Source organism: Hemiscyllium ocellatum, chromosome 40 (assembly GCF_020745735.1).
Source record: "Hemiscyllium ocellatum isolate sHemOce1 chromosome 40, sHemOce1.pat.X.cur, whole genome shotgun sequence".
NCBI lineage: Eukaryota > Metazoa > Chordata > Chondrichthyes > Orectolobiformes > Hemiscylliidae > Hemiscyllium > Hemiscyllium ocellatum.
The window spans coordinates 14103051-14118514 of record NC_083440.1 but is presented as its reverse complement, the minus strand read 5'-3'; the positions used below and the strand labels follow the sequence as shown (position 1 = coordinate 14118514).

Sequence of the window (15464 nt, the reverse complement as noted above, 5' to 3'; positions counted from 1 at the left end):
CTGAAGAGAGGTTGAGTAGGCTAGGTTTAATTTCATTAGAAAAAAGGAGATTGAGAGGGGGACCTGACTGAGGTTTACAAGGTCGTGAAGGGCGTAGACAGGGTGGATAGAGACAAGCTTTTTCTCAGGGTGAAGGATTCAATAACGAGAGGTCACGCTTTCAAGGTGAGAGGTGGTAAGTTTAAGGGAGGATACACATGGCAAGTACTTCACAAACAGAGGGTGGTGGGTGTTTGGAACACGTTGCCAGCAGAGGTGGTAGAGGCAGGCATGGTAGATTCATTTAAGATGCATCTGGACAGATGCATGAGTAGGTGGGGAGCAGAGGGATACAAATGCTTAGGAATTGGGTGACAGGTTTAGACAGTACATTTGGATAGGCTCAGGCTTGGAGGGCCGAAGGGCCTGTTCCTGGGCTGTAAATTCTTTGTACAAGTCGAGCAGCACTGGGACCCAGTTCCTTGCAGGGGCATTCGGTGGTACATTGAGCATGTCAATGAGGAGGTGGGGCGGGGGGGGGGGGGGGTGCTTGGTCGCCAGCTGTTTCCAATGCACATCAACAGTTTGGTTGTGGGAATCAAATGTACTATTTCTGCAGCAATGTGGCGCGGAGTTAGCAGTGTTGCTTCACAGCACCAGTGGTCTGCGTTCGATTGCAGCCTCGGGGAACTGTCTGTGTGAAGATTGCATGTTCCCTTCTTGTCTGCGTGGGTTTCCTCCGGGTGCTCCAGTTTCCTCGCACAATCCAAAGATGTGCAGGTTAAGTGAACTGGCCGTGCTAAGTTACCTAGCAGGCGTGTACAGATTAGGTGGGAAATGCAGGGTTACAGCGATAGGGTAGAGGGGTGGGTCTGCTGAGGATGCTGTTCAGAGGGATGGTATGGACTCAGTGGGCCGAATGACCTGCTTCCACGCTGTAGGGGTTGTCTGATTTCCACGTTTGCTGATGACGATAAGAGAAGTGGGATCATGAGTGGGATGCAGGATGTGAAAGGGCTTACGGCCAACTGGGATCAGTCAAGTGAGTGGGCATGCTGGGTGCAGGATAATGAAGATCAGCGTGAAGTTGTCCACTTCGGTAGAGGAAACTGAATGAGAATGTATTATTTAAATAGCGATGGGTTGGTATTCAAAGGGACTGGAGTTTGCACATTCTCCCTGTGTTTGCGTGGGTTCTCTCTATGTGCTCTGGTTTCCTCCCACAATCCAAAGTTGTGCAGGTCAGGTGAATTGTCTGTGCTAAGTTGCCCATAGTATTAGGTACGTTAGTCAGGGGTAAATATAGAGGAATGGGTCTGGGTGGGTTACTCTTTGGAGGGTCGGTATGGACTTGTTGGGCCAAAGGGCCTGTTGCCATCCTGTACGGAATCTAAACTGGTCGCTGAAGGCCAGTCAGCAAGCAGTCAGGGAGACACATCGTCTGTTGGCCCTCACTAAAACAGGGTCTCAGTTCAGGCACAATGCCTTGCAGCAACTGTCCAGGTCCTGCCCCATCCGGAGTACTGCCCAGCATTTTGGTCTTCCCTTACCCAAGTGAAGATATTTTACCACCAAGAGAGAGCAGTGAAGGTCCACCAGACTGATTTGCTGTTTGTCCTTTTGAGGAGAGATTAGTCAACTGCATTTGTATTCACCATTCAGCCTGTCAAACCTGCTCTACCATTCACCATGGTCGTGACTCTCTCTTCATACCTCACCCTCTCTTCCATCTTGTTACTGACTGCTAGAAAACTAATTCTTTCCAGTCCATGTTCAGCTGTTACCTCTGCAGCAACTGGTGGTGGATAATGCCCCAGGTTCCCAGCTCTGGGACATTTCTCCTTCATCTCAGTCTGAAATGGTCTTACACCTTGCTGTGGACCCTCCAGTCAGGGAGAACTGTCAGTCCTACATCCGCCCTGTTTCAGCCCTGTCAGAATTCCATGAAATCCCTTCTCGTTATTCTAAACTCGAGCTAGGAAATAATTTTAACAAACAGGACTACTGATCTCGGGGTTATTCCCAGGATCAGGAATAGAAGACAGATCCAGTCAATGTCTGGCTGCAAGGATGGCCGACATGTGGTTCCCTTTTCTCTGTCTATGTTTCTGCCTTGGTTTTGCCCGAAGTCACATTCCTTTCCCTTGCATCATGCCCTCTAACCCTCAATTACACCCTCTTGCTCCCTCACGCACTTTTGCATTTTCTCTCCCTTTCTGTCTCTGTTGCATGGCCTGAAATACACTGTCTGCCTCATACTCTGTGTGTCCCTCTTGCTTTTTCTCGTGCTCTCCTTTGTCTTGCTATCTCTCTCTCTCTCCCCACTGCTCACGCTCTCTTCCCTCTTTCGTTGTCACCCTGTCATGCTCTACCCCTCTGCAAATGTGTTGCTGGTCAAAGCACAGCAGGCCAGGCAGCATCTTTTATGCTCTACCCCTCGCTTACTCTCATACTCTCTCTGTCTGTCTTCCCCTCCTCCCCCATCCCAATCACTTGCATCATTTCTCTCTTCCTGTCTCCCTGCCGGTCTGTGTCTCTCTGTGTGTCTCTCTCGCGCATGTGCTTACTGACATTGGCTCTCTATTTTTAGTGCTCTCTACCACAAAACCACCAATTATTACCACTATGTCATTGCTCAAATTCCCTGCCAGTGTGATTGTCAATGAAAGGGAGGAAGTGAGGACTGGAGATCGGAGCTGAAAAATGTGTTGCTGGAAAAGCACAGCAGGTCAGGCTGCATCCAAGGAACAGGAGAATCGACGTTTCAGGCATAAGCCCTTCTTCAGGAATGAGGAGAGTGTGCCAAGCAGGCTAAGATAAAAGGTAGGGAGGAGGGACTTGAGGGAGGGGCGTTGGAAATGCGATAGGTGGAAGGAGGTTAAGGTGAGGGTGATAGGCTGGAGAGGGGGTGGGGGCGGAGAGGTCGGGAAGAAGATTGCAGGTCAAAAGGCGGTGCTGAGTCTGAGGGTAGGAACTGAGATAAGGTGGGGGGAGGGGAAATGAGGAAGCTGGAGAAATCTGCATTCATCCCTGTGGTTGAAGGGTTCCTGGGCGGAAGATGAGGCGCTCTTCCTCCAGGCGTGTTGTTGCCATGGTCTGGCGATGGAGGAGGCCAAGGACCTGCATGTCCTTGGTGGAGTGGGAGGGGGAGTTAAAGTGTTCGGTCATGAGGCAGTTGGGTTGGTTGGTCCGGGTGTCCTAGAGGTGTTCTCTGAAACGTTCTGCAAGTAGGCAGCCTGTCTGCACAATATAGAGGAGGCCACATCGGGTGCAGCGGATGCAGTAAATGATGTGTGTGGAGGTACAGGTGAATTTGTGGCGGATATGGAAGGATCCCTTGGGGCTTTGGAGGGAAGTAAGGGGGGAGGTGTGGGCGCAAGTTTTGCATTTCTTGCGGTTGCAGGGGAAGGTGCCGGGAGTGGAGGTTGGGTTGGTGGGGGGTGTGAACCTGACGAGGGAGTCGCGGAGGGAGTGGTCTTTCCAGAACGCTGATAGAGGAGGGGAAGGAAATACATCCATGGTGGTGTGGTCTGTTTGGAGGTGGTGGAAATGACGAAGGATGATACGATGTATCTGGAGGTTGGTGGGGTAGTGGGTGAGGACCAGTGGGGTTCTCTCCTGGTGGCGATTGGAGGGGCGGGGTTCAAGTGCGGAGGAGCGGGAAGTGGAAGAGATGTGGTGGAGAGCATCGTCAACCACGTCTGAAATTGTGGTCTTTGAAGAAAGAGACCATCTGGGTTGTTCGGTATTGGAATTGGTCCTCCTGGGAGCAGATGTGGTGGAGGCGAAGGAATTGGGAATATGGGATGGCGTTTTTCCAGGGGTCAGGGTGGGAGGAGGTGTAGTCTAGGTAGCTGTGGGAGTCGGTCGGTTTATAGCAAATGTCCATGTTGAGTCGGTCACCCGAGATAGAAATGGAGAGGTCTAGGAAGGGGAGGGAGATGGTCTGAGACAGTCTAGGTAAATTTGAGGTCGCGGTGGAAGGTGTTAGTAAAGTGGATGAACTGTTCAACCTCCTCGTGGGAGCACGATGTAGCGCCGATACAGTCATCGATGTAGCGGAGGAAAAGGCGGGGGGTGGTGCCAGTGTAGTAGGGGAAGGTCCACTCCCGGCACCTTCCCCTGCAACCGCAAGCAATGCAAAACTTGCGCCCACACCTTCCCCCTCACTTCCCTCCAAGGCCCCAAGGGATCCTTCCATATCTGTCACAAATTCACCCGCACATCCACACACATCATCTATTGCATCCGCTGCATCCGAGGTGGCCTCCTCTACATTGGGGAGACAGGCCGCCTATTTGCGGAATGTTTAAGGGAACACCTCTGGGACACCCGAACCAACCAACCCAACTGCCCCGTGACCGAACACTTTAACTCCCCCTCCCACTCTGCCGAGGACATGTAGGTCCTTGGCCTCCTCCATCGCCAGACCATGGCAACACCTCACCCGGAGGAAGAGCGCCTCAGCTTCCGCCTAGGAACCCTCCAACCAGCAGGGATGAATGTAGATTTCTCCAGCTTCCTCATTTCCCCTCCCCCTTCCCACCTTATCTCAGTCCCAAACCTCAAACTCAGCACCGTCTTCTTGACCTACAATCATCTTCCTGACCTCTCCGCCCCACCCCACTCCGGCCTATCACCCTCCCTTAATCTCCTTCCACCTATCGCATTCCCAGTGCCCCTTCCCCAAGTCCCTCCTCCCTGCCTTTTATCTTAGCCTGCTTGGCACACCTTCCTCATTCCTGAAGAAGGGCTTATGCCCGAAACGTCGATTCTCCTGCTCTTTGGATGCTGCCTGACCTGCTGCGCTTTTCCAGCAACATGTTTTTCAACTAAAATAATACAGCCTCCCTTAGAGCTATTTATAAATCTTTAGGCACGTGTGGTGTCAGGCGACTGAGGGCAGTGGCCCCTCTGAGCAGTTATTACTTGGAAGCTGTTTGTGGAGTCTTCCTTTGTAGAAATTTTCGCGCCTATTTCTGACACTATACTAGCCCCTGTATTTAAAACTGCTACGACAGAGGGAAACCCTTCGGCCTGTTGTGCTGTGCTAGCTCTTTGGAAGAACTGTCCACTCCCTCTTCCACTCCCCTCTAACTGTTCCTCTTGACAAACCTCTCTCTTTCTTTCTCTCTCCCATTTCGAATGTGTCAAGTGTCACCGGGCAAGTGTTTTCACTTTCCCGCACTCAGCCACAGACTTGAATGTTTTGACATTTTACTTGCTTGTCCACAAGCCTCGAAAGGTTGTGAAATTTCCTCCACAGATCACAGACACGTGGAGCCACACAGTACAGGGCTGGCCCTTTTGCCAATTGAATTTGCACCAACAAAGGACTCCTCAGTACCTACCCCAGTCCCACTTTCCCGCCCTAGGCCCATACCCTTGGATGTTATGACACTACAGGTGCTGATCTAAGTACTTTTGAAAGGTTCTGAGGTTTCTCACCTCAACCACCCACCCAGGGAACGCTTTCCAGATTCCCCACCTCCGTCTGGCTCAAAATAATTTATCCTCAAATCCCCTGTTAACCTCCTGCTCTTGATTTAAACATTCTGCCTCCTTGTTATCGAGTATTTGATTTAAGGGGAACAGCTACTTCCTATCCACCCTGTCCATGCCCCTCATCAGGCAACCCCCCCCCCCCCCCCCCCCAACCTTCTCTGCTCCAGACAAAACAACCTGAGCTTCCCCAGCCCCTCTCCATCACTGAATTGCTCCATCCCAGGCAATGTCCTGGTGAATCACCTCTGCAACCCCCTCCAGCACAGTCAAGCATTTCCAAGAGTGTGGGGGCCAGAGTTGCACAGCGTACTACAGCTGTGGCCTCACCTAAATCATATACAGCTCCAACATTTGCTTTCCAGCTCTTAAAACGAGTGGTTTGTGTCACGGTTTCATCCTGAGCAGCTCCGTGACGAAAGGTTGTGAAATTTCTTCCACAGATCACAGCCGTGTGGAGCCACACAGTACAGGACTGGCCCTTTAGCCAATTGAATTTGCACCGACAAAGGACTCCAGCCCCACTTTCCCGCCCTAGGTTCCTACCCTTGGATGTTATGACACTCCAGGTGCAGATCCAAGTACTTTTGAAGGGTTCTGAGGTTTCTCACCTCAACTACCCACCCAGGGAACGCTTTCCAGATTCCCCACCTCCGTCTGGGTCAAAATAATTTATCCTCAAATCCCCTGTTAACCTCCTGCCCTTGACTTAAACATTCTGCGTCCTTGTTATCAAGTATTTGATTAGAATCCCTACAGTGTAGAAACAGGCCCTTCAGCCCCACAAGTCCACAGCGTCCCTCTGCAGAGTAACCCAGACCCATTCCCCTGCCCTGTTCTTCTGTATTTTACCCCTAACTGATGCACCTAACCTACACATCCCTGTGGGCATTGTCAGTTCACCTGACCTGCACGTCCCTAAATATTGTTAAAGGTGAGATTGAGAAGCCAGAAGTTATTGTGCACGTTGTTAGGAATGACATTTTTAGGGAAAACGTTAAAGCAGTACAGTGTGAGATTAAGAGGTTAGGTAGAAGATTAAAAAGTAGAGCTTTAAAAGTCGTCATTTCTGGTTTACTGTTTACTCCCAATGGCAAACTCAAAAGGAGGGAATAAAGAGTAGATTAAAGGAGATAAATCAAAGGCTGAAGAGCTGGTGTGTTGTTCAGCAATTTGGGATTTTGGACAATTGGAATGTCTTTTGGGATAGAAATGACTTGTTCAGAACGGATGAGCCTGCCCTGAACTGGAAAGGGACCAATATCTTCGCAGTGAGATTTGCTCATTCCATTAAGGGAAACTTTATATTGATAAAGAGGGGGACTGGAGGAATTCTCAATAACAGGGTTAACAGAAGGATTGATGGGCGAAGTTGTGAATGTCAGGGGAGCATGTCAACAAGAGAAGAACAAAGAGACAGTCCGAGTATGTAGTGATTCTGGAGAACAAAATTATGTTTACAGGTAAGGCTGATGAACTCGGTGTGTTTAAGAATATGGGATTGGGATGGCATAGCTATAGAAACTTGGGCTGCAAGGTGGACCAGCCTGCAAACTCAGTGAACCGGGTTTCAGATGCCTTCAGAAACGAGACAAGAAGGGGCAGGGGTGTGCTTTATAATAAAGGAATGTATTACTGCTATAACTAGGGAAGATATCCTCCAGTGAAAACGTATGGGTAGAAATTACAGATCAGAAAGGAAGGCTCACTTTGATGGGATTGTACTGTAGGGCCCCTAATAGTAAGAGAAATAAATCTGTAGGGAGATTGTCGTGAAGTTGAAATAAAGGGGAATTTTAATTTTCCAACCATCAACTGGGGCTACCATCGCATGAAAGGTTTGGATGGTGAAGAGTTTGACAAATGTTTTTGAGAAAATTTTCATGATCAGGATGTGGATGCCCCTTCGAGAGAAGAAGCAAAGCTAGACCACCTGTTGGGCAAAAAGTGGGGGAGCACTTTGCGTCTAGCGATCATAATTCTGTTAGTTTCAAAGTGATTATGGAAAATGATCAGCATTCCATAAAGGTAAAAGTTTTTAATTGGAGAGAGGCAAATTTTAAATGGTATGAGACAAGAACTTTCAAAAGTTGGTTGGAGTAGACTGTTCGCAGGTAAACGGACAAGTGGGAGGTGTTCAGGAGTGTGATGACGAGAATTCAGGGGCATTTTGTTCCTGTTGGAGTGAAGGGTAAGGCTGGTAAGATTAAGTATCAATGGATGAATAAAGACATTGAGGTTCCAGTCATAGAGATGTACAGCAAGGGAATCGACTCTGCTGTCCAACTCATCCATGCTGAGCAGATATCCTAAACTACTCTTGTCCCATTTGCCAGCACTTGGCCCAGATCCCTTTTAAACCCTTCCTATTCATATACCCATCCAGATGCCTTTTAAATGTAGTAGTTGTTCCAGCCTCCTCCATTTCCTCCGGCAGCTCATTCCATACAAACACCGCCCTCTGTGTGAAAAAATTGCCTCTTAGGTCCCTTTTAAATCTTTCTCCTTTCTCCCTAAACCTATGCCCTCCTAGTTCTGGATGCCCCATCCCAGGGAAAAACACCTTGTTTAATTATGTCCCTCATGATTTTATAAACCTCTATAAGGTCACTTCTCAGCTCCGACTCTCCAGGGAAAACAGCCCCAGCCTGTTCAGCCTCTCCCTATCGCTCAAACCCTCCAATGTGGCAACATGCTTGTAACTTGTTCTGCACCCTTTCAGGTTTCACAACATTCTTCAGATAGGAGGGAGAACAGCCGAACCAATATCCTGTACTGCCACAACATGACCTCCCAACTCCTATACTCGATACTCTGACCAAAGCATGCCAAACACCACCTTCACTATCCAATGTATGTGCGACTCCACTTTCATGGAACTATAAACCTACACACCAAGGTCTCTTTGTTCAGCAACACACCCCAGGACGTCACCACTAAGTGTATAAGTCCTGTTCTGATTTATCTTTCCAAAATTCAGCACCTCACATTTATCTAAATTGAACTTCATCTGCCACTCCTCAACCCATTGACCCATCTCTTCAAGAATAAAAGATGATCTTATTTTAAATATCGACAACTTGGTTCAGTTGAATCAATATAAATAGTGCAGAGGTGTTCTTAAGAGAAGGCAAAGAGGGGATGTGAGATAACGTTGGCAGGTAAGAATAAGCCATAGAGATTCTCCAAATACATTCAGAGTGACAGGGCAACGACAGAGAGGGTAGGGCCTCATAAAGATTGAGGGTGTCTTTATGTTGAACTCGGAGATGGGAGAGATATTAAATTGATATTTTGCATCAGTTTACTGTGAGGAAAGAAATGGAGTCTAGAGAATGCAGAGAAATAAATCTTTGTATTTTAAAAATAGCTCACATTGCAGAAGAGGAAGTTTGGCAGGCCATAGAATATAAAGATGGGTAAATCTCCAAAACCTGATCCAATGTATCCCAGAACATTGTGGAAAGTAAGGGAGGGAATTATAAGACCCATTCCAGAAATATTTGCATCATCGATAACTACGGGTGAGGGGCCTGATGACAGGACGGTGGCTAATGTCGTCCCATTGTTGAAGAAAGGTTGTAAGGAGAAACTGGGCAATTATAAATCAGAGTCTCACTTCAGTTGTGGGTGAATTGTTGGCAGTGATTATAAAATTTAGGATTTATGGTCCATTAGAGGCAAAAATTGATTGTGGATAGTCAGCATGGTTTTGTGTGAGGAAAATTGTCTCACAAACTTGATGAAGTTTTTTGAGGAAGCTACCAAAAAGGTGGTTGATGGCAGAGCAACAGACATTTGTTTGGATTTTAGTAAAGTCTTTGACAAGGTTCCGCATGGTGAGCTAAGTTAGGTCACATGGGATTCAGGATAAGCTTACCAATTGGATATGGAATTGGTTTCATGGCAGGAGACACAGTAATGGTGGAGAGTTGCTTTTCAGACAGGAGGCATGTTACCAGTGGTGTTCCATAAAGATCTCTATGACTGGAACCTCAATGTCTTTATTCATCCATTGATACTTAATCTTACCAGCCTTACCCTTCACTCCAACAGGAACAAAATGCCTCTGAATTCTCGTCATCACACTCCTGAACGCCTCCCACTTGTCAGATGTCCTTTTACCTGCGAACAGTCTACTCCAACCAACTTTTGAAAGTTCTTGTCTCATACCATTTAAAATTTGCCTCTCTCCAATTAAAAACTTTTGGTTTTTGTTTGTCATTTAAATAAATGATTTGGATGAGAATAAAGAAGACATGATTAGTAAGTTTGCAGATCACACAAAAATCAGTAGCATAGCAGATAGCAAAGAAGGTATTCTAAGATTACAAATGGGTCAATGGGCTGAAAAATGGAGTTCAATCTGGATAAAGGGGACGGATTGCATTTTGGTACAAAAAACAAGGGTAGGGCTTGTATAATTAATGGTGTTGATGAACAGAGGGGTTTGTGTCACATATCAACAGGGGGTTTAAAACCGCCACATTTGACTTCATTGCTTAGTCCTTTTTGAGAATAGGAGTTGGGAAGTCATGTTGGGGTTGTACAGGACATTGCTGAGACCTCTTCCGGAATACTACGTCCTGTTCTAATCGTCCAGTTATAGGGAGGGCATTATCAAGCTGGAGAGGGCTCCGATGAGATTTCCCAGGGTGGTGCTGGGTACGGAACATTTGAGTTAAAAAGAAAGGCTGGGGTTTTTCTCACTGGAGTGTAGGAGGTTGAGAGGCGACCTTATAGAATCGCGAGAGGTTTGGGTCGAGTCAGCGGGAGTTGTCTTTTGCCTAAGATGGGAGATTTCAAGACCAGGGGCCACATTTTTAAGGTGAGAGGAGAGATATTTAGAAAAGGCAGGAGAGGTAAATGTTTTGCACAGAGGTTAATTCTCATGTGGAGTGAACGTCCTGAGGAAGTGGAGAATGAGGCTACACTTACAATATGTGGATAAATCCATGAGTAGGAATGGTTTGGAGAGATATGGGCTAGGACCAGGCAAGCGTGACGAGTTTAGTTTGGAATTCTGTTCGGCATGGACTGGTTGGACCGACGGATCTGTTTCCGTGCTGTAATGACTCTCCGACTCTTGGTCAGGGACGACTCCTTGTTCTAGTGTTGTAGCCCTGGACCTTGGAACATATGTGCTGAGGGAAGCGCTGAAGCTTGGGGCAGCTCCTGCCAAGGTTATGTGGGGAAAGATTGCAGTCTGTGGGCTTTCTGCCAAAGTTCAGTTCGTGGACCCTCCCAGTGCCTCAAATATATGTAAATATTAGTATTTATATGCGTAAGAGAGGTCTTTGGTTTTTTTTCAATGGAGTCGAAGTCCAGTGTTTAGTTTGTTTACTTGATGTGCAACTGCTCAGAACTGAACTGCTTTTGTGATAATGTATTTTTCCAAAGAGATTTTTGTTTAATGAATAAAGTATATATTTGAAATAAAAGGACTCTTTTTAAACTGTGTGGGCATAACTGATAAAGACAACGAGCCATATGCCGCCTTAACCACCATCTAACGTGTACTCCTGCTTTCAGGGATCTGTGGATAAGCAGCAAAGTTTCCCTGAGCTTCCTAATGTCTCGGCCACTCGTGGACGACTCCCTTGTCTGGTCACATGATCTTGTTGAACCCAGCAGCAGAGGTCACATGGCCGACTCCTTCTCCTGCTTGACTCGGTCTCTGGCTCCAAGGTCGTTATTACTGCTCGCCTATCAATCCTGAGACCCAGCTAATGTTCGAGGGACAGGGCTTCAAATCCCACCGAGGCAAACGATGGTTTTCAAATTCAATAGCGAAACAAATGAACTGGAATTAGGAGTCCAGCGATGATCATGAAACTGTTGCTGAGTGTCAGGGGGAAAAAAAGGAAACCCCTAATGTTCCCAAGGAAGGAAACTGTTGTCCTTTACCTGGTCTGGCTCCAGATGGAGAGCGATGTGGTTAACACTTACCTGTCCTCGGGGCAATTAGGGTAGGGTAATAAAAATGCTGGCCTAGCCAGAGGCACCCACATCCCTGTGAATGAGTAAAAAATAATCCAACCTGGTGCTGCATTCTAGTCAGCCTTCAGAGCAGAGGCTGATAGTGTTCTTCCCCTCCTCCTGGGAATGGAAGCCATTACCAGCCAGCAAGGTGTCTAACCCTTTGTCTACCGTGGTCAGACCCCACGGAGCCTGACCCCAGAGTGACCTTGAACTGACAAAATGGCTGATTCACCACCTTAAACTCTGCCACGGAGGCTTTTGACAGGAGCACACAGGGCGGCATGGAGGCTCAGTGGTTAGCACTGCTGCCTCTCAGCACCAGGGTCCCAGGTTACAGCCTTTCTGTGTGGAGCTTGCACTTTCTCCCTGTGTCTCGTGGGTTTTTCTCTAGATTACTTACAGTGTGGAAACAGGCCCAACAAGTCCACACCGACCCGCCGGGGCGCAACCCACCCAGACCCCTACGTTTACCCCTTACCTAACACTAGGGCAATTTAGCGTGGCCAATTCACCTGACCCGCACATCTTTGGACTGTGGGAGGAAACCCACGCAGACACGGGGAGAACGTGCAAACTCCACACAGACAGTTGCCTGAGGTGGGAATTGAACCCGGGTCTCAGGCGCTGTGAGGCAGCAGTGCTAACCACTGTGCCGCCCTCTGGGTACTTTGGTTTCCTTCCGCAGTCCAAAGATGTGCAAGTTAAGGCGAATTGGCCATGGCACATTGCCCATAGTGTTCGGTGTTAGTCAGAGGGAAATGGGTCTGGGTGGATTACTCTTCAGAGGGTAGGTCTGGACTGGTTGGGCCGAAGGGCCTGCTTCCACGCTGTAGGGAATCTAATCTAATCACATGGGAGAGGCTGGGCCAGCCGTTACCTCTGGATGAGCTGACCAAAGGCCCAAGAGACCTTGGAAAAGAACAAAAGTTTCAAAAGCAATGGCGTATCAGCCGAGTTGTATTCGCCGCGGTGGGACCTGATTAACCAGGACCTGCTGGAGGTCTAGGACAGTATGCTTTTTGCAGGCTGCATGTGCGAGTCCGTGAGGAAAGATATCATCACCCTCATCTCCAAGCCGAAGGGGGAGAGACAGGAAATGAGAAATTGGCGACTGTTTTCACTGTCCAGTGTGGATTAGAAAATCCTGTGTCAAGTTATCGCCGACCAGATTAGTTCTGCTCTGGTGATTCACCCCTGACCAAAGCTGTCCTGTACTGGGCAGGACGATCTCCGAGAGCCTCAGGGATACGATCGCCTGCGTGCAGGACAGGGGAGTGGCCTCCTGCCTCAGCAGCCTGGACCAGGAGAAGGCCTATTGACAGGACATTGCCACACTGATGTGTGGGACGCGCTGTCCCAATTGGGGAGGGAATTCGCGACTGGATCCGACAGCTCGGCGCTACCGTTGTTCGTGCGGTCTTGATCGATGGGTGGGGAGTCCGAAAGCTCCCCGATCAGATCCAGAGTCTACCCGTTCTCTCCTGCCGTGTTTGTGTGCTGTACCGAGTCTTTTGCGGAGTCCATCAGGAAGGATGCATGCCTGAGGGGGGGAGGGGACCTATTCCAGGCAGCAGATGCCTACAGGCCAAAGCCGATCCCCCTCGTACGTGGAAGACGTCGCCATTTTCTGCTTGGATCGACTGTCAGTGCACAGACTCATGAGCATCTGTGACTGGTCCCAACTGCATTAGGAGTCAAGGGAATTCAATGCAAGAGGGAGGGCATGTGCTTTGGGAACGAGACCAACTGATCCGTTATCCCCTTCACCGTCAGGACAGGTTACCTGAAGGTGCTGGACATTTGGTTTAGAGGGGCTGGGGTGTGCACGAAAACCTGGGAGGAGCACTTTGCCAAGGTGAGGCAGAAACAGGGAGCACCGCTCCTCCATTGAGGGTCATCAGGTGTGAGGCGTTCTCTCTTCTACGTGGCGAAGGTCTGGCCCGTTGCCGGAACCATCTTTGATTTCACCTGGAGGTCAAAGGTGGACTGTGCCTGCAGGGGATCCATGTACAAAGCTCTGGATAAGTAGGGGGGGCAAAAACATACCCGACCTCGCCCTCAGTCTGATGGCCAGCTTGGTATGCAGCTGACTCAAGCTGATGAAGAGCTTTCTCCCGAAACGCCGACTTTCCTGCTCCTCGGATGCTGCCTGACCTGCTGTGCTTGCTCAGCACCACTCTGATCTAGACTCTGATCTCCAGCATCTGCAAACCTCACTTGTGCCCTCACTATGCAAACACCCAGTGTCACGATATACTGAGGTTCTACCTGTCCCTGGTGTTGCGAAGGATGGGTCCAGCCTCGCTGTCGCTGAACATTCCAAAGTAGATGGACTGTTCCGTTCCACGTGTCCTTCGTGGAGAAATGCGCAAAGAGAAATACCTTTGACCTCCCAGTCCACGAGGAAGTGGTCAGCACGTAGCGTCCTTGAGACCCTGCGGGAAAAGGAGAGGGTGTGTCCTGTCACGTGGTTCCCTGAGCAGACTGTCAATGTTGTGCGGCTGTGAGAGTATATGGACTCTCACAGGTCTCCAGCCGGAATTTGCCTCTGCAAAGGACGCCTGGAGGAAGGTGCAGTGGTTTTTGTCGCCGTGTGTCCCAAGCAGCTCCGTGGTGGAGCTGGACGCAGAGACAAACAGCGACTGCGTCTGGAGGACCGTCAACTCCGTGAGAGTTGGTCTGGGAGAAACATGCAGAGCAAGGGGTTGACCCTGACCAAGTGGCACCTTCCAAGATCCGGGACGACACACTGAGGGATGCACTGAAGCTCGGGACAGCTGCCGCCAAGGGGAAAGACCAATGTCTGAAGCCTTTCTGCCCAAGGTAAATAGGGGACCGTTTCATTCCTCGGACCCTCCATGTGCTTCAGATATATCTCAGTGTCGTCTTGGACAGGTAGGAATTACCTTTGGTTTGTTTTCCGGGATAGAGTCAGACTTCAGTGTTTGTTCATATTGTACTGTACGGAATGGAAGCGCTTTTAATGATTGTGTTCATATAAGATACTTTTATGAATAAAATGTATGTTTGAAATTGTTAAAAAAAAGAGTGAAGCTGATTGGTTCTGCTGATTTCAATGGACTGAACAGTGAGTTGAATGACACTGTTCCTGAAGTTATGACTTCGGCCAGTGAGTGGTTTTTGGGTGTTCGGAGGTTGAGACGCGCTAGTTCAGTGCGAGGGCTCATTCCTTCCAGGTGGTTAGGGTAAGAATACCAATTCAGATTAGGTGCAGTTCAGGGGAAGGTTCATTGGACTTAAAATGTTAACTCTGCTTTCTAGCCCACAAATGATGTCAGACCTGCTGTGTTTCTCAAGCCATTTTGGTTTTTATTTCAGATTTCCAGCATCCCACCGATCCTGGTTTTATTTCGGAGTAATGTTGTGTTCTTCTTATCTCTGCAGATTCCTATACACCACAGCCACCCTGATGATCGCCTTCTCGCATGCTGGTGAGTCGAGCTCTGGCGCGCTGTCAGAGGATCAGTGTTGAGGGAGCACTGCCCTGTCGGGTCAGCCATGCGGGAGTGCCACGCTGTTAGAGGATCAGCACTGAGGGAGTGCCGCGCTGTTAGAGGGTCAGCACTGAGGGAGTGCCGCGCTGTTAGAGGATCAGCAATGAGGGAGTGCCGCCCTATCGGAGGGTCAGCGCTGAGGGGGCGCCGCACTGTTAGAGGGTCAGCACTGAGGGGGTGCCGCGCTGTTAGAGGATCAGCACTGAGGGAGTGCCGCGCTGTTAGAGAGTCAGCACTGAGGGAGTGCCGCGCTGTTAGAGGATCAGCAATGAGGGAGTGCCGCGCTGTTAGAGAGTCAGCACTGAGGGGGTGCCGCGCTGTTAGAGGGTCAGCACTGAGGGGGTGCCGCGCTGTTAGAGGATCAGCACTGAGGGAGTGCCGTGCTGTTAGAGGGTCAGCACTGAGGGCGTGCCGTGCTGTTAGAGGGTCAGCACTGAGGGGGTGCCGCGCTGTTAGAGGGTCAGCACTGAGGGGGTGCCGCGCTGT

At 49.2% G+C, this 15464-nt stretch overlaps 1 protein-coding gene across 3 annotated transcripts in view; it reads left to right on the top strand.

Moving 5' to 3' along the window:
• The window catches only part of LOC132834489 (equilibrative nucleobase transporter 1-like), a 67415-nt gene that overhangs the window by 24306 nt on the left and 27645 nt on the right, over nucleotides 1–15464 (top strand). For all 3 annotated transcript variants that reach the window (XM_060853406.1, XM_060853404.1, XM_060853407.1), the window contains one exon: nucleotides 14869–14915. In XM_060853406.1, coding sequence (XP_060709389.1) covers nucleotides 14869–14915 — 47 coding nt within the window. The remainder of the gene's footprint in view (nucleotides 1–14868; nucleotides 14916–15464) is intronic.